The 19,963-nt window shown below is 41.9% G+C and overlaps 1 protein-coding gene across 1 annotated transcript in view; it reads right to left on the minus strand.

The window, feature by feature from the left end:
- Positions 1-19,963, minus strand: part of LOC137971442 (uncharacterized) — a 174,297-nt gene that overhangs the window by 145,190 nt on the left and 9,144 nt on the right. Inside the window, 10 exon segments of the mRNA XM_068818269.1 lie at positions 138-797; positions 1,493-1,532; positions 1,732-2,034; positions 3,216-5,095; positions 5,226-5,265; positions 7,045-7,151; positions 7,607-7,648; positions 10,304-10,463; positions 11,149-11,286; positions 12,017-12,201. Coding sequence (XP_068674370.1) covers positions 138-797; positions 1,493-1,532; positions 1,732-2,034; positions 3,216-5,095; positions 5,226-5,265; positions 7,045-7,151; positions 7,607-7,648; positions 10,304-10,463; positions 11,149-11,286; positions 12,017-12,201 — 3,555 coding nt within the window.

Genomic DNA, 19,963 nt, shown 5'->3' on the forward strand with positions numbered 1-19,963 from the left:
AAAAAAAAGCTAGGAAATGTCTGAGCAGCTAATAGCTGAAGTACATTTTCGTCCTTTTCATGAATGGTAAAACTACAATGTAACTGAATCGCCAACTGACTCAAATCGTTACTTACAGAATGTTAGGTCTGACTCACCAGCATCATATCCCTTTCCATCGAGTGTCAGTATCCCACGAGGATCAACTACCAATGATTCAGCTTTGAGTGTTAACGATCGAGCTACAAACGACCCATCACCTTCAATCGTCACTATTCCCTCTCGGTACACTGGTCCATGATCCTTTCCCACTTCGATAATCCAGTTATCGGTTGTATTTTCCGCAATGCTATTCAAGATGAGTTGACTGGTCTTTTGTATCGTTATACCTACGAAATTCAAGTCACGCGGACAAGACGTTTCAAAAGATACCGTTGCTCCATAGCCAACCATAAAATGGGCTTTAAACCCAAGCACGATTCCCCAAAACGTGACCTGTGAACTTCGTTGTATACTTGGGTAACTCAAGCTTTCAGCTCTACGGATTTCCAGTGTGCCGTTGGGCAGAACAAAAATAGCATTTTCATACACGAAAGGCGCCCAAGTGACGTTGATTCGCTTGTACTCCGATGTTCCTGTCATGTTCAGTGTGTTAAATGGCGGCACGTGAATATAACCGGTGTCATCTCCATAGATGGTATCAACTCGCACTTCAGTTCCCGCGCGCGGGAAAACCAGATGCCCTCCGCCATAAACCTCGATAAGCGTAAAGTCATAGATGAAATTGTCAGAGGGAGGATTAAGGTATGCCACAGCCCCTTGAAAAATAACAAAGAAAGGAAAAATGAACAAAAAAGAACACAAGAAAACTAACTAAAATGACTGAAAGAATCTCAAACTAACCAGAACCAAGTTAAAATAAATCCCAAGTTTGCACAAGGCTTATTGATATCGATTAGTAAACTGAAAACTTACGGACGTGTCCTGACTGCGACGTATCTCTCGGATTACTAAAAATCTTCCGGCTTCAACGACCCTGTTTGTTCTTAAAAGGGTTTTATTTAGAAAGGTACACAAGGGATTTTTGAGGGTTGGAAAAACCATATCATGTAATTGCTGCCGAGCTTACGGGGCAGCCATTCTAATCGTGTTCATTCGAGATACGCAGATTTCTGGATTTCTGCGCTGTGCCCACATTATCAATGGCAGCGTTGTTGTGCAGGGAATGGGTAGGTACTTGGTGTATTTTATCATTTAGTGGTTATCTATGGCGCAAAATTATCTAAACACGGTAAAACCTTCAGGATGAGGATTAGGGTTAGCGTTAGGGTTAGGTTAGGGTAATTGTATAATTACTGAGTGTTTTATACCTTGTTTAAAAAAAATTGAAAAAGGGAGAAAAAGAAAAAAAAACAGACACCAAGTACCTACCCGGGGAATGTGATCCATACCTCTTGGCAGCATTCCACTTAATCTTGGTAATTACTAGTTTATGATAAATTAGTCGACAAACCTGAGTATTTGAAAAGATCAAAATTTCCGTTGAGTGTGGCCTAGGAAAAAATATAAATTAAACAAGTTAAAGATTAGAAAAGAATTGACTAATAATTTGAGCGTAGTTTACGCAACTTTCTGGACAGAAACAATAGTGTCCTACTTCCATGTTTTCACAACACCACAGGAATCTTTGCACTTCCATAATTTCGTAGCATTTGGCTGAAACGGGATTTAACGGCATAAAATGTCACATACCAATGGCTTGACTCCTTTGTTGTCGATTCGAAGATTTTTGACAATAGGCGATCGGCCCTCCAAGTAAATAACCCCAGGTCCTCCCGGTTCCACGGTACTTCCATATCCAGCTTGTCCACCGCTTGCATCAGCATGGTCGCTATGGAAACCACCAATGACATAATACACCGTGATTCTTCCGCCGGCTCCACCCCCTCCATAAGTGCTTCCGCTGCCCCCTTTGGCCTGAATAATTCCACTTCCGGTGAACTGTTGGCAGGTTGCCCATAGGGAGCCACCACTTCCGCCTCCACTTCCAGAGGTCTGAAAAGAAAGGAGCAGTTAAATAGAGTGCGTTTTAAGGCGCGTCACTAAATTTCTCCTTGCCCACTGCAAATAAACCAAAAAATTAGACAAGTATATACTAATAATTAATATAGTGTAAAATAACTTGGATTGGAACGAACAAGAATCGATAACAAATTAACAGAGGTAGCGTAGCCGGATGGTTACGGTGCTGGACTTGAGAGACGCGGAGGTCCTGGGTTCAAGTCCAAGGTTTCAAGGTTTCAAGGTTTTTATTTGCCATGATTACATATAATGTATCCAATTTAATAAACAAAATACAAAAAAATTGTAAAAAAGGCGAGGAAGCCCATAAAGAAACTATAAGAGCTTATGGAGCCATGGGCTTCCTCAAATTAGACTAAGAAATTAAGTTTAAGATAGCACTGGGACGTAATACAATATATTATTAAAAAGACGAAAGAGTGCACACACACACATTTATCCACAAAAATACAAAAGCGTAAATACTTCAAAGAATTTGATGCCACTAACGATAAAGAAGAAATCTTTTAAGGTTTTTGCAAAACTGAGCGGTAGATCCAGATGACTTAATTTGACTGTCAAGAGAATTGAAAAATTTAGGGCCTTGGAAGCGGATTGAAAATTTTCGTATATTAGTTCGAACTAATGGAATATAAAAATTGGAATTAGATGAGTTTCTAGTGTTATAAGGATGAATGTAATTAGCCAGTGTAAACATGTCATTAAATGAATTCGGAAGTAAACCTTTAGAGAAGAAAAACATAAACTTGCCTAAATGAAACAAAACAATATTACTAAATTTTAAAACTTCGAGATCTCGAAAGTGTCCGGCTCTGAACACCAGCTGGAGTTGTTTTCTGTCCCAACTTCTCGGCTGCGCTTGTAATTAGCCAACTGGTTTGCCTCCCACCGGTTGGGATACTTAACTCTGTTGTGTTCATTTCAGAGTTGGTTCATTTGTATTGCTTTGTTTCATTCATTTGAGCGCCACTATGTAGAGTACTAGGTTTACCTTACTAGTGATCAGTGTTCATCATCGTTATATAAAGACTTATTATTATTATTATTATTGTTATAAAAAAAAAAAAAAATTAATGCAATGTTATTAGGAAAAAATCAAAACTGTTACATAAACAAGCAACAAGCACAAGCAACATTTTTCAGGACTTACTTACCTGTCCGTTAAGTCCGTTCGCCTTAATAGTTCCGTCAACATCCAGCGTCTGCCTTACTTGAAGGAAAATTCTGCCTCCTCCGCGACCCCCACCAGTACCGCCACTACCATTTCCACCACCACTACCCCAGACCCCTGGCGAGAAAATGTCGCCATAGATCAGAGATTGAGCAAGCGTTTGTGCACCGCGTCCTCCTCGACCGCCGTAGCTTGCCCCAGAAGCTCCACTGTTGTGTGGACTTCCGGCTCCAGGCCCAGTCCCTCCGAGAGCTCCTCCACCATCCACAGTCACGTGACCCGATGATCCAACCACAAAGCTATTAGCGACAACGTAAAGCGAACCAAGTTGGAATGTACCATCTACTTGAAAATCGGTCACATCAAAGGTGGAATTGATTGCGCCGTCTGCAATCACTGAAGGCTGAGCTTGATAATGAATGTTTACTGTTCCTGGGCTTTCTATGGTGACTGAATCACCAGTCCACGGAGTAACGGGACCAACCGCCGATCCTGTCTGTATTAATCCACTCACTCGTGTTTGATTGATGTTTAAGGCACGCGAAGTCTCAAAATAGAACTTTCCATTACTGGTATTCACCTGAAGAGAATCCCACCTGGTGCCGATGAACAAGTTTCCTACACGCAGAGTTCCTGAGACTACAACAGACTTGCAGCGAATTGTTGTTAGACCTGCAGACTGGAATAACACAACGCCGTTGTAGCCAACCACACACTCGGGTAATCTTTCTTGTGACAAACCAGCCAGTTCAACCGCATTCAAAGCCTTTACGTTACCATCCAGGTATAGCTTATCCAGGTTATAAACGCCTACGGGATCAAAGTTGAAAGTACCTCCAGCTTCAACGGTCAGCTTTTTCCACCCTGGTTGAATGCTGAGCTTCTGAGGCAGCCATACACCATCAACAACAACAATATCAGCGTGAACGAGAGAGGTTCCATTCAATGAAAGCCTTCCATGTGCGCCGTATTGCTGTGAACTGTTGTGCACGAAAGTCAAAGAATTTGAGCTGAGAGACAAATCAAACATCACGCGCCCATACTGGTCAATTTCGATTGTCTTGGTAACTGCTGGATTCCTGCCTCTTAAATACAACGCTCCTTCAACGTAGAAGTTTCCGTTTGCGTAAAATGTATCTAGTCGCACGTCCCCGAAGGGGAAAAATTGCATGTGGCCATATCTTCCAATTCTTAGGGATTTCCAACCTTCTTCCATTGACAGTACACCGGGATAAAACGTCCCTACTATGTTGACGTTGTTCATTGACACGTATGATACCGAGCTCTTACCATTTATTCTCAATGCGGCATTGTAGCCAATAGTCATTTGATCGCCAGTTAAATTGAGTGGACAACTGACTTCCAAATTGGAATTGGCCTCTAACGTAAGTCCCGATCCTGTGGTTGTAACTGCCCAGCGGCAAGACTCTGGGAAATGGTTGTCATAATTCAACAATCGTAGATGACCCGTAGATTTAATTACAAGGTCTCCAAAGGTCAGTTTACTCGGAGAGGAGCCCGGGTGCAAAGTCACTACGCCTTTTTCCCTTCCCATAAGGACAACAGGAGACCCGCTAATGGATAAAGTTCCGTATATGTCAACAGAACGCTCCAAGGATACGCTTGGCTTTAGGCCGTTGAGGATAAGCTCGGAGCCATGAAACATCCGTGCGCAAGGAGACAGGAGGCTATGTATTTGTAACTTGGTAGAAGGCATAACGTAAATATGGCCAGTATTGTCATCCGTTATGTTATCTACCGTCAGCGTCTTCGCAGAACCTGTGATTACCAACTGAGCGCCTCCTGAAACTTCGATCTTTTCCAGTTCTTGGTCAGCGGTCAGAGACAGCACTGCCACAGCGCCTTGAGAGAAAAAAAAGTTATTGCTATTAAAAACCTTCATAGTCATAGCAAATAAGAAGATACAATTTAAGAAACGATTTCAAATGATTAGGTAAAACAGTCATGAAGAAAAAACACCATCACACTTTACCTGTTTGTTGAAACGAGTTTGCATCGGACGAACTGATAACCTGCAAAAGGAATGGAAAGCACAAATAACCGCTGAGCATAAATGGCAATGCTTACTAGCACAGCTAGTATTTGTTCACTCTTCTTAAGTGTGCGGAAATTGTATTCCAGGGGTAAAACTGTACCATCCTGCAACAATCAACCCGCAGACCGTTAGGCTCATTTGGTTGAGAATAGGACTAAGCTCTGGGAAGACGTAGGTTCAACTCCGGCCGCCGGACCAACGCTCAGAGTCTTACGATATCTGAAGGAAAATTGCTGCCGTAACATCTGAGAATGGTCTGAGTGCCGTGTTCTCTTCTCGGAGAAGTGAAACAAACCGGCCGTAGTCCCATCTTACAGCACTTTTGTGGGACGCTTAAGACCCCAAACATTGTTCGTAAAAAGAGGAGCAAAAAAGTTCCCGGTGCTGCAGTCTGTCACTCTCGCTAATTTGAGGTCACTTGTGACTTTTTTTTTCTAAAAAAGAGGTTTGCTGACGCAAAGACATGCAAAAAATTACTGTATGATAAATTCATTGCTAGCCGTTTCGACGTCACCAAAACGTTGTTATTGAGTCATTGTTGGTTATGAATTCCAGCCTAAATAACTGACTCTCATAAAGCGCTTTGGGTCTTTGATGTCATGAATAAATCGCTGTACCTAAATGCCTCACATTATTATCTTTGAAGTTCCAGTTGTAGTGGTCGTCGTTGGCGGTGGTGTCATCGTTGACGTCATTATAGGGAGCTTATCCCGTAACTGCTGTTTCCTTGTTCTCCCCATGTTAGTTTCTTCCTCATCCTTTCTTTTTGTTTTCTTTTTATTACTATCATTATTAGTATTTGCATTAGCATTGTGGGATCTGAGCTATCACATATGTTCAATTAAGCCATAATTAGGCCTTGCATCGACTACCCGGCTTGATTGGTTTGTGTTATTTGAGGGTAGCGACAAAGTAAACACGATTCTCACACTGAATAAAGTTGAAGTTGAAGTTGTACGCAAAGACGACAGCGACGACACTAAGAGAAGGTTGCCTACAATATTATTTCCCGTTTTTGCAGTAATTTAACAGCTCTCGTAACCTGCTATTGTTTGGTATGATAAGCAGCTTCTCTAGCTTCGTTTCTGTAGTCATTTCGCATGCCGGAAGTGTACATCAACATTCCAGGAATAAAATTGGTACAAGCAGTGTGGCTGTTTGGAATAAAAATTGAGAATTTATAGTAAGGTGCTCGCGTCCTCGGCATAACCGAGGACTGGGGGAACTGGGATGACTTAGTGGTTATAGCCCCCCCCCACCAATTTACCGCGGGTTCGATTAGGGAATCGTGGCCATATGTGGGTTAAGTTTATTATTGGTTGTTTACTCTGCTCCGAGAGGTTTTTCTCCGGGTTCTCCAGTTTTCCCCTCTCCTCCAAAACGAAGATCTCTAAATTCCAATTCGATCGGATGAATGCAGGACCGCCCTGAAAACCACTTTCGGGTGAGTGGAGCTTCCTGAGTAAATATCAAAGTTATTAGTTATTATTGTTATAGCCTTACGTACCATTGTGGTAAGGATGAGAAAGGCAAGAAAACGTATCAGAATGTAAAACGAAAGTGCAGAGCAAAGAGCCTTTGTTTTTGTTCACTGAGACCATCGTTTCATGGCGTTTCGTAGCCGTAGTCACCGTCCTTGCAGCCACATTGTTTGTCGTCGTCGTTGTTATTGAACGTGTACGCAGGACGCTACAAGCAGGTGATTCTAAGCAGTTTATTCCAAGCTCTGTTTAGCCAAGGTGCATTCTCCACTTACCCTTGGTCTTCTTCCCTGATTGTCAACACTGAGTACTCGATGTTTGTGGCCGCTTTGGTAGCCATCAAAATACACCGTTCCAGGGCCCCCTGGCTCCGGGTTACTATCTGAAAAAAGCAAACAACATGTATTTTCAAGAAAGGTCAACAAAGGAGTCATATATGTTTAAAACACTTGGGTGACAAAATTCTTTAGTGTTTGAGGGATAGAATGGAACAATAGAATAGGGGTACGAGATTAAACGGCCGCTCACCATACTTGTCACCATTTAAAATTCCGAACACACGCGAAAATACATTATTTACATTTGGGGGTCGAAAGTTGGGATTGCTCTAAGAATCAGACAACTGCGAACGAAATCAGAGACCGAAATCAAGTGTAAAGAATTCAAGTGAAATAATCGTTCGTTTGACCTTCCTGACTAGGAAAACGAAGATTAAAAAAGCCAAGGGAGGGGAAATCCAAGCAATTCAAGTGACTTGGAGGATCTCAGGGGATGGGGGAGCGGGGGCTTCAGTTTGCCCGGTACAATAGCTTATACAAGGGGCCTGAAATACCTTACCTTGAGGAAGAACATAATCACAGGCAGGTTGGCTAGGAAGGGCTGCAATAAAATCGAATTTTTCGTCTTATCATTAATATTTTTCAATGCAACATCATAATTTAGTCAAATAAATACTTCACTCGAGGACACATGCGGATCAATATTTGTACTATTCAACTCAGGCAACTTGATCTCAGTCACTCTTTTAATTATAAGGATTCGACTAACGCGATTTGTTTGCTTCCTGGGTTGTCATTCAGTCAAACGACTTTTGGCCCACAGGCAGACAACCCTAAAGATGCGAGAGCGCGTGACGTCACGTTATTTTGAGACAATTGTAACGGCCGATTCAACTGATCGAGGAAAATACATGAAAACTTCAAATCGCGATGTTTCTTTTCGAAAATTCATTTTATGGGCAGGCGGATAAATAAAGTTCACTCACCCACTATTTTCTGCGTTGTCCTGAGTGATTTGATGGGTTTTTGGGACGCTTCGATTTCCCCTATCATATATCATATCTTATCATATATCTTTATTTACCCTCGGATTTTAGAGTAGCTTGGTGTAGCTAATATCTCCGAGCAATTACCCTCCCAACCATGATACAACACAGAAGACAGACCACAACACCGGGAACTACATGCCCTACTCTTTGCGACAAGTGTGCAGGTTCTTTTACGTCCCACAGGATTATGAACATTGAAGGGTTGTGAGACGGGACCTCCGGCTTATCGTCCTTATCCGAGAAGACTAGAGAGTCTAACCATTTGCAGATGTAATTACAAAGGCAGCACTTTCTCCTCAGTTATTTAAAGACCCTGAGTGTTGGTCCGGCCGGAGTTGAACTCACGACCTCCCGCGTGACAGCCCGGTGCTCAACCAACTGAGCCACCGGTGCGCGGTGGCTCAGATCCGACGCGTCGTCACATGCAGCCGTTGGCAAAACCAGGATCGGACCGGACCGGATCGGATCGGATCAGATTGAGGAAACACGAACCGGACCAAAATCCCCGCCAAAAGTAGATGGTCACCAGACAACGTGCCGAAGACAGGAGAAGTCGAATTCTGTGCCTCTCTCTCTTGTGTAGTCGTCTCCTCATTTATTGAGACTCGTCGAAATGTTTCTTTTTTCCAGAGGTGATTACAGATTCCGAAGCGGAATTATGAAAGATGCAATGTGACGAATTGTCGTCAATAAGCGAATTGACTGCGTACGCAACGGTCTTCTTCTTCAAACATGAAAACTGACAACATGATTTTTACTTTACCCCAGTCCCTGACAATTGCACAATAGTCTGATTTAGCAACAGAAAGGGAGCGTCAGTTGACGAAAGGAGAGCCCGCAGAATAGCTGGGATTCTACTCTAATATGACGTAATATGGATATTTTTCCTGCGCGCACCATCGTCAACTGACATTCCCGTTCTGTTGCTAAATCAGACTATTGTGCAATTAGAAGGGACTGGGGTAAAGTAAAGAATTGTCGTCAGTTTTCATGTTTGAAAAAGAAGACCGTTGTGTACGCAGTCAATTCGCTTAGTGACGTCAATTTGTCACATCGTATCTTTCATTAGCCTCCCACGCAAACGTTCTTACGGGTTCGTCACGCAATCATTCCTCGTGGGGGAGGAATGATTGCGTGACGAACCCGTAAGAACGTTTGCGTGGGAGGCTAATCTCTCATAATTCCGCTTCGGAATCTGTAATCATCTTTGGAAAAAAAAACATTTCGACGAGGCTCAATAAATGAGGAGACGACTACACAAGAGAGGAAGGCACAGAATTCGAGCACGTTGTCTGGTGTTATTGATCCGGTCCGAGTTTTGTCAATCCGATCCGATCCGATCTGGTCCGGTCCGGCAAAACCCCAATTTAAGAGCTCTATTAAAAGAATTATCAATACGGCTAAGATATTTGTTATAAAAAGTACTACCCTAAACCTCAATAGCGTAAGTAAAAATTGAAAGATTTAACGTCTTAAAAAGAAGATCTAAGTAGTCGAGCGAAAACCCATAGTGTTTGCAGACACGCAAAATGTGGAGACGAGAACTACTTCTTTGGATAGCATATGATCAAAATGTTTATCCCAGTTAACGTTGGTTGGATTATCCTCGAAAATAACTCCAAACAGTTTTAAATTAGATTTGCGCTTAATATATTGCAAAGGGGTGAGTGAACTTTATTTATCTGGCTGTCCACAAAATGAATTTTGGAAAAGAAACATCGCTATTTGAAGTTTTTATGGAACATTTCCTCGATCAGTTGAATCGGCCGTTAAACTGTCTCAAAATAACGTGACGTCACGCGCTCTCGCTGGTAAAATGTAAATACAGACTGCACACAAGGTGTAAGTCTACAATTTACTCCTGGGTTGCAGTTTGCATTTTACACCAACCGAACATCACGGTATCATATGTGTCCGACATAACTTGACAACGTTATGTAAAAGCGGAGAAGCAACAAAATTGTTTTAATCCCCAAACAAATCCGTACATTTGCGGCCACATTCGTAACTCTTGGGCTGACTGTTCATCCCCGAACGACCATCAGCGCTTTAATTTGAGGGTTCGTTTTAAGATGCCCGAGAAGTTAGTACTCTTCCTATCTTCAGTATACCGAGATTAGACGATATTTCGTTTCGAGATGCAAATTACAATAAGCCGGTAAAAATGTCAGGGCCTGTGTTGTATTCAAACATGTGATGACGCTTACCTTTAGGATAGCTGTACAGATCGACTCGAAGAGCAATTCGTACATTGAAGCTCCTTGGATAGAAACGGATAGCTTTTGTGTAAATTTCAGCTGGAAGAGCATTTCGCTTGACAGTATTTACATCAGTATTTCCGGTGAACGTCTTCACTTCGCCATTCTCCTGAAAATAAAAGACCAGTTAGCCGTGTCACCGGAGCCGAACTCTAAAGACACAAAGTACGAAAATACTGTGATTGCAGATTAGTGTTGGATTATACTTAACTATGACCGATTAAATTACCTAAATTTGTTTGTCTTGAATTAAGTTTTTTACCGCCATGTTTTGCGTGACGGAAACGTGACAAGTCGCGCAGATTTTTCTGAGGTGGGTAGGGGTGGGTATTTCAGGTCTTGTTATACGAACTATTTTCATCTTTGTAACTCTGTAATTGTCATGGCAAATCAAAGACGTGGAGGGTTCGCATTTTTATGGAAATAGAAGTCAATTAAAGTTCTTCAAGAAAGCAAAGCGATAAATTGGGAAAAATCTCGCTAGAAGGGCTTACCTCTATTTTTGGTCGCGAAGCGAAAGGCCCTGGAAACCTTGTTTATGCACCTTTTAATTTTCTCAGGAGAATAAGTTTTAAGCGCACTCAATCACGTATTTTCTTTCACGTCACGGCTGTCCACAGCAATGTCTGGGCGTAGGACATCAAAGTCGAGTTTGTCCGGCTAAACACCTACTCATGGTACAGGTGAAGTGTGTGATGGAATTTCCAGGAAATTCATCGTAACACACTTCTCATCTCTATACAGTAACAGTAGTTTTTGAGATCGGGAAAGCATAATATCAGCATCAAATGTACCTTCACGTCTCTCCACAACTCTGGTGAAGAACTGTAAGGATCCAGGTACTTAAGAGTGTATGTCCTTGTGTACTCTGAACCTCCATGACGTCCTTGGGTAGCCACCCCTGTTACGTAAGTAGCGCTAGACAACCTGGCCTAAATTAAACAAACCAGAGATTTTTTCCTCCCTTTTTAACTTGTAACCTTTCGTGCGTGGACTGTTCGTTAGCAGACTCCGTAGCAGTTGTCCGTACGTAAACTCCCTAATGTTGAGGGATAGCACAGTTATTTGTCGTGTCGTGCTTTTGTTTGTAGTTATTGTCCAAAAGGATGAAACTTGAGAAAGGTGTCAACTAGTTTTGTCCAGGATTGTAGAGTTGAGAAAACAATCACTTAAGTAAGGGCTGTTAGGGGCTGTTTAAATGAGAAAACTCCCCCGGGGCGAGTTCCATTCCAGGATCGCCACCCTTTCCTGTCCACCCAGAGGTCAAGTCCATACCGAAACTAGTGGTTGTTCCCCCTTTATAAGACACTGTTGCGAGATTTCGTACCGGAATGAAATTCTCGCTCCGATACAAAAACCGAAGTGAACTCTCGCCTGTATGATTCGCTCCGGCGCGACACTTTCGGGTGGTAGCATGTAAACGAGCCCAAAGCCACAACAGGAACCGGAGTGAACTCGCTCCGGGTCGAAAGTCACGCGCCCGGTGTCATGTAAACACCCCCTAAGTTGTTGTCTTCTATTCTGTTCCTGAAATGGGATAACTGTTTTGTTAGCTTTCAAATGGAATTTGTACCGAGGAGGAAAACAAAGCGAAATTCCCGGATAGGAAAGAGCAATGCAGACCGGCCAAAAGGAGCTTAACGGTTAGAATCGAATCCCCACCTCCAAATATTCGGAGCCAATATTATTTGTCGCGGGCATCCACCCTCCAGTGCGTCCAGTGTATCCCAGCGATGCGTGAGAAGGGTAGTAATAAGTTCTTGAATATGGCCGTGAAGAGGTATATACTCTTATAGAAGAAGCCGTCAATTGATTCCCGCTAACACCTCGGGGAGTCACTCCATTTTCTGATGATAAAAAATGATATATAACATTAAATGAATGAAATAAATGGATATATTTGCAGTGCGGTTAACATATGAAAAGGAGAAGTAGTCCCCACTTATCTGGACAATTTCAGCAATTTTCAGCAATTTTTTGACACGTGAAAAATTTCAGGTGACTTCAACGGGACTCGAAGGCATGACCTCATGGTTTCAAATCACGTTGAAGCCACCTGAATTTTTGAGGTAATTATAATAGAAAATTGCTTAAAATAGGAGGATCACTTCTACCTTTTGTATAAAACACTCACGCGGGCAGTTTATATATTTCCGACTATTTCGGGTGTTAACTAAATTGTACTGACAACCTGTTTTCCACAATTCCATCCGATAATTTAGGACCCAACTGAGTCCCTTCATTCTAGGTTGGACCAACCAAAAGTTTAAGGACATTATTTCCCTGTTGTAAGCCCTTATTTAAGGAACAACACCCGCTAAGAAAGATTTCATCCAGATGACCGGTGCTTTTGGAAAATCACTCAACATTTTGCCGTGGTCACCCCTTGCGAAATTTCCCAACAATTGGCTAGCACTCGCAGATTTGCAAATACGATTCTGATGACGGGATCTTTCAGATTTGCTTTTCGAAGCGTGTTCATCCTAAATCCGGAGGTGATACCTCGTCCACCCTCCAAGGGGTAACAATCGTGTCATTGAACACAGCCTATTCTCTATTTTCGAATTCCCCATAATACACTATGTTTGCCCCCCAAATTTTGCATAAACTATTGTTTTCAAATGCTATTGGGAACACTGCATATTCCCAAGAGCATTTGAAAACAATGGTTTATGCAAAATTTGGGGGGCAAACAAAGTGTATTATGGGGAATTCGAAAATAGAGAATAGAGCGTTTTCACATGACGTCACGGCGGCCATGTTGGTGTTCCAAAACAAAGAAATGGCGGCCGTGATGGTGTACCAAACTAATCCTCCGGGAATTGAGCTTTATTTTTATGCAAAAGACTTTTCCTTTTTTTCAGTAATCCAATATGCCTGCTGGTCAGGTGGGTGAACACGCCTCATAGGTCGTTTGCACGTGACGTCATACCCGACTACGGACGTTGACATGTACTCAAGAAAACCACAAATTCAAGTTCAAGTTCAAGTTCAAGTTTATAGCACACTGTTAACAGTGTGTGTGCGTGAATGTTTAAACACGTTGACTGATATATAGACCACAATTTAGCATAGAAAATCCATTTGAAATTCATCTGTCAACGAATTTGTGCGTAGAGTTAAGGATATTAAAGAAAATCTCATTGGTTGTGACCTATTTTGTCAACTTATAGGCATACGGCATTGCCACTAATGAATTACGGGTGCATTCCTTGGTTGCGTTGTTCTAAGAAAATGTCAACGAAGTGAAAACGTTTACAAAAAGAGGCCATGCGTTCAGGAGAAATGCGTAGGCGGTTTTGCGCGCAGTATTGAGTTTTTAGATTGTGCAAAATGTTAAAAGGTTAAAGTAAAAACACGTCAGACTATTTTACCGGAAATGACATAAAAAGGCTACGTGATGTGTTATAAAAACGGAAATGCATAAAAAAGAGGAGAGAGAATAATACATGATAACAAGATGAAAAAAACAAAAGAAAATTAAAAGGTAGCTAAACTAAATTACATTTCATCTCTTCTGTTAAGGCCTGCGGGCTCCAGTGTTTTTCCTCTGTGTATGAGGAATGCCTCACCAGCCTTTCTGATGGAGTCACGACTAGTGTGCAGTTGTTCGAGCGGTATAAGGATCATGTGATCCTTCGCGTGACCACTGGTCAGGAAGTGTCGTGAAACCGCAGTGGGGCTATAACTACAAAAGGGGTTTATAATAGGTCGCCTATGTTCATTAAAGCGGTCTTTAAGACGACGTTTGGTCTCTCCGATGTACTGAAGATTACATTTAGTGCACTGAATCATGTAAATTACATTAGGGGTTTCACAAGTAATATGTTATTTGATTTTAAAGGTTTGTCCAGTACTATAAAAAGTATATTGATTACTGCCATCCTCAATAAAAGGACAGGCGGTGCAACTAGTTTTATTGCACCGAAACGAGCCGGATGGAGACCCAGATTGGTCGGTGTTAGTAGGTTCCGGCAATTTAGCTCAAACTAGAATGTCACTAATGTTTTTACAACGCCGGTAGGCTACTAAAGGGAGATTAGTAAAAACATTTTTACAGCGACAAGATGAATTACTAGAAATGAAGTTCGCCAGGCAATCTAGCTGTTGAAGAACAACAAAGCCCCTGGTTATGATGACATACCGGCAGAATTGCTAAAAGCAGACATTGAAACAGCCACAGAAGTACTCTTCATCTTGTTTGAGCACATATGGCAAGGAGAACAGCTTCCGGGTGACTGGCACAAAGGCCTCATCGTTAAAATTCCTAAGAAAGGCGATGCCACAGAATGTAACAACTGGAGGGGAATTACGCTTCTATCGGTGGTGTCTAAGGTGTTTACCAGAATCATCCTGACAAAAATTCAGCAGGCTATGGACAAGCAGTTACGGAAGGAGCAGGCCGGCTTTCGTAAAGGAAGGTCGTGTACCGAACAGATTTTCACTTTGAGGAATATAATAGAACAATGCATGGAATGGCAGGCATCCCTGCACCTGAATTTCATTGACTTCGAAAAAGCTTTCGACAGTGTGCATCGGGACACCCTATGGAAACTCTTAGGGCTTTATGGCATCCCACAAAATTTAAAGATCATCAGAATGATACAAGCTTTGTACAGAGATTTCACATGTAGCGTTCTCCATGAAGGCAATCTTACATCATGGTTTGCCGTGGAAACCGGGGTTAAGCAAGGATGCATGCTGTCCCCTCTATTGTTTTTGATTGCCCTAGACTGGGTGATGAAAGAAACAACAAGTCACCAACGTACTGGGATTAGATGGAAATTGACAACTGTATTGGAAGACCTGGACTACGCGGATGACATCTGCCTTTTATCCAGCTCTGGATCTCTCCTAAGCGAGAAAACAGCAAGATTAAACAATAATGCGCGTAAAGTTGGACTTAAGATCAATACAAAAAAGACCAAATGGATGAGCACTGGATGTAAAAGGAACTGCCAAATCAGAATTGACGGGCATGAGGTAGAGAAAATCGACCAGTTCTCTTACCTTGGCAGCATGATTGATGTGCAGGGCGGCGCTGATGCAGATGTGAAAACACGTATTGGTAAAGCCAGGCAGGCATTTACATCGCTGAAACCAATTTGGAGTTCTAAAAGGATTTCTCTTAAGACCAAACTAAGACTCTTTAATTCAAACGTAAAGACAGTGCTTCTTTATGGCTCTGAAAGCTGGAAAACGATTCAGGAAATAGTTAAAAAGTTGAGGGTCTTTATCCATAACTGCCTGCGCATTATACTAGGCATAAGGTGGCCACAAAAGGTATCCAACCTGGAAGTGCGAAACATCTGTAAACAAGAGGACATTATGGTGGACATAACCCGCAGGAAATGGACATGGATTGGGCATGTATTAAGAAAGGACTCTGGCGATGTTGCTAAAGAAAGTTTGTTCGGGACACCAGAGGGGAAAAGACAACGGGGAAGGCCAAGAATAACTTGGCGAAGGTCAGCGGAGAAAGAACTCAAGTCCATGCACCTGACCTGGAGTGAGATTCGAAAGGTGGCACAAGACCGCTCCCGCTGGAGAGAGACTGTAGAGGCCTTATGCGTCCCATGGCGCAAAAAGGACTGATGATGATGAGATGAATAAAGCACGTTAGAGTGTTTGTGAATTATACGGGATATGTTAGGTAAACCGGGGTTATAGGTAATGACGAATGGAACAGTATCTGTCTGTTGTTTAGGTTTGGGTTTAAGAGCGTCGTTCCGGGAAATGTCAGAAGCACGTCGTATCTGGGTTTTAAGGAAATTAAGTTCGTAACCTCGATTGACGAGGTAGTCCATAAGTTCCTTACAGCGTTGTTTGTAAGTGTCATTGTCGGAGCATATGCGTCGAAGGCGAAGTGCAAGGCTATATGGAATGGAACGTTTAGTGTGGGCAAGAGAAAATGAGGGGACAGAGAGGGAGGCTCAGGGCGTTGGCCGGGATATGTCATGTCCACGAAAGTTATTTTTAGACGAGCGGAAGTCTTTGTTCTAGCGGAAGTCTGTCTTCCGAGACGACCGCATGCAATCTTGCCTTGCTCTCAGGTTCTTAGTGAAAAGAGAAAATGGCGGCGCACGTGGAAGGCTGATGAATATTTATATTCATTCAAACATCAGACCGAGGTGGGTCTGCATGCGGACGTCTCAGAAGACAGACTTCCGCTCGTCTAAAAATAAACGCTGGACCGGGAGCCTCCCTCTCTGTCCCCTCATTTTCTCTTGGTGTGGGTGGGGTGGCATGAGGAGATAAGTAAATATTGATGTTTGTCAGTGGGTTTAGTGTAAAGGTCGGTTTCTATGAGACCATCCTTGAGTGAGACCATCACATCAAGGAAAGAAATATTTGTAAGGGAATGCGAACAAGTGAATTTAATGGTGAGATAAAGGTTATTAAGATAATCGAGAAATACTTTCAGTTTATCTAAACCTTCAGTCCAAATAACGAAAATATCGTCCAGAAATCTGAGCCATGTATGAGGTAGATACAGTGCGTTAGTGAGCGCGTCGTCCTGTTCGAATTTGAACTTGTTCGAAATATTTCATTCCTTGATCTGATGGTCTCACTCAAGGATGGTCTCATAGAAACCGACCTTTACACTAAACCCACTGACAAACTTCAATATTTACTTATCTCCTCATGCCACCCCACCCACACTAAACGTTCTATTCCATATAGCCTTGCACTTCGCCTTCGACGCATATGCTCCGACAATGACACTTACAAACAACGCTGTAAGGAACTTATGGACTACCTCGTCAATCGAGCGTACGAACTTAATTTCCTTAAAACCCAGATACGACGTGCTTCTGACATTTCCCGGAACGACGCTCTTAAACCCAAACCTAAACAACAGACAGATACTGTTCCATTCGTCATTACCTATAACCCCGCTTTACCTAACATATCCCGTATAATTCACAAACACTCTGACGTGCTTTATTCATCTGGTCGCTGTAAAAATGTTTTTACTAATCTCCCTTTAGTAGCCTACCGGCGTTGTAAAAACATTAGTGACATTCTAGTTAGAGCTAAATTGCCGGAACCTACTAACACCGACCAATCTGGGTCTCCATCCGGCTCGTTTCGGTGCAATAAAACTAGTTGCACCGCCTGTCCTTTTATTGAGGATGGGAGTAATCAATATACTTTTTATAGTACTGGACAAACCTTTAAAATCAAATAACATATTACTTGTGAAACCCCTAATGTAATTTACATGATTCAGTGCACTAAATGTAATCTTCAGTACATCGGAGAGACCAAACGTCGTCTTAAAGACCGCTTTAATGAACATAGGCGACCTATTATAAACCCCTTTTGTAGTTATACCCCCACTGCGGTTTCACGACACTTCCTGACCAGTGGTCACGCGGAGGATCACATGATCCTTATACCGCTCGAACAACTGCACACTAGTCGTGACTCCATCAGAAAGGCTGGTGAGGCATTCCTCATACACAGAGGAAAAACACTGGAGCCGGCAGGCCTTAACAGAAGAGATGAAATGTAATTTAGTTTAGCTACCTTTTAATTTTCTTTTGTTTTTTTCATCTTGTTATCATGTATTATTCTCTCTCCCCTTTTTTATGCATTTCCGTTTTTATAACACATCACGTAGCCTTTTTATGTCATTTCCGGTAAATATAAAGATATTGTAACAAGCATTTATCCATTCAATAAACCTGAAGAAGGCTGGTGTTGGCCAGCCGAAATATTGCAACAACGCCTATGTTCACGTTGTCTTGACCAACCTTTGCAGTATATTTTCTTGTTGTACTTGCTAATACATTTTGTAGGGCAAAAATATATTAGCATTACTATTTTTACCGGATCTACTTCTGTGAATTATTCTGTACGTCACAGCAATGGCACATTTCGCCATTGCAGGACTTCTCGTCATTGTTACGATCTGTGTAGATTCGCCGGGATGCAGAAGCGATAATGAGTGTTGTGGCTGGTAAAGAAGGCATCATGCTACTAGTATTTACAAGTTGACTTCAAAGGTAAAAGAACTTGTAAAACTTAGTTGAATCGTGCTCCACTTTTAAGCCTTTTTAACCTTGAAAACAAGCCAGTTATTCGCCCATAAAAAAACTGATAAATTCTTTGGAGGCAAAGGCGCTAATAATACCAAACATTCTTTGGCAAAATTCGAATTTTCAAAGTATTTTTGCTAAGAGATTATTTGGAATATCGGGTTCAAATTTTTAGTGATAGCGCATCATGCAAGGCACTTTCATTATTTAGTCGGTAGTTCCTTCAGCTACGAGGCTGGTATCAATGGAAGCCGACGGATGAGAGAAATTTGTATCTTCGAACAATCGGCAAGTGGACCACGAAAACGCTCAGTTTAATGTTGAGGAGGCGACAGAAGGGTTGTTCAGCTTTGACCACTCGGACGAGCATCAAGAAGTCTCAATCGGCAGTGTTGAAAAAGGGACTAAAGCAAACAAGAAGAAACCGTCGAAGAGGGATATCATAGTCGTGGATGACGAAGTAAAGTCGTTGTTTTGTTTGTCAGTGCGTGAAATGGAAGGCATGTGGGTGTGTGCAAGGGGAATATTACTGTAATATTCACCTAGGGGATTTTCAACTTTAATAATCCCCTAGGGGGTTATTAAAATATCAGCCCCGCACTCCCCTGTTACAATCAAAGCCGCCCCCCAGCTTTTCAGACAGTTGTTAATTAGCGGGGTTTATTCTATATAATCAGCCTCGAAGAACAAAGGAAAACGAGCCATGTGAAAGTAAGTAAGGGTTATCGGCCTGAAACGAGGGGATACCAGATTTATTCACCTCTGGTTCCGCCCGAGGGCGCAACCAGAGGTGGATAAATCTGATATCCTCGAGTAAAAGGCAGATAAAATGCTTATTTTACACATTGGTGAGGTTTTTTTAGAAAATGCACTGTTGTTTGAGATGACGGCAAAACAGCTTGATGAAGATTTGTAAAGAAACAAATATATGTAGTCTCCATGGACTTAAATTTACGCTGCACGGAAATTTGCAAACATCTCTCGTCCGCTAGTTAAAGTTAAAGTAACTTTTTGATAAATCTAAATTTAAACTCAAGTCTAATCATTTTAAATTGTAATTGGTCATATTTCAGCTTTGTATCTTGATAACTGTGTATTTAATTAACTAATTAACTGATTTCTTATTTTACAAGTATTTTGGGATTTTTATTTAATAATAATATGTTCAAGAACAGAGACAGGACTTGCTTAAGAAAGGTGGCCTGCCTAGAATAGCTTCGCTAATTGCGGGTCGCCTAGGACTATGATGATATTGTAATGCTAATAAACAAATAAATTGATTGATTGATTGAATTGAATTGAAATTACATCCATGTTAGTGAAAAATTGCGAAGACAAAATTGTCATGGTCTGAGTTGATTATTTAAGTATAGTGTGTTGTAATTTGCACTGTGGATGTTTTGAGGGGAATAACTGCGGGGAGATAACTCAATATAACCCCCTGAGAAAACAGAGGAAACCGAGCCATGTGGCAAATAATACATTTTATTGCACTGACTGATAACAACGTCGCAGTATCCAAACACTTTTTGTGCATAATGTGTTTTCGCTTTACGCTTGAGTA

Source organism: Montipora foliosa, chromosome 9 (assembly GCF_036669935.1).
Source record: "Montipora foliosa isolate CH-2021 chromosome 9, ASM3666993v2, whole genome shotgun sequence".
NCBI lineage: Eukaryota > Metazoa > Cnidaria > Anthozoa > Scleractinia > Acroporidae > Montipora > Montipora foliosa.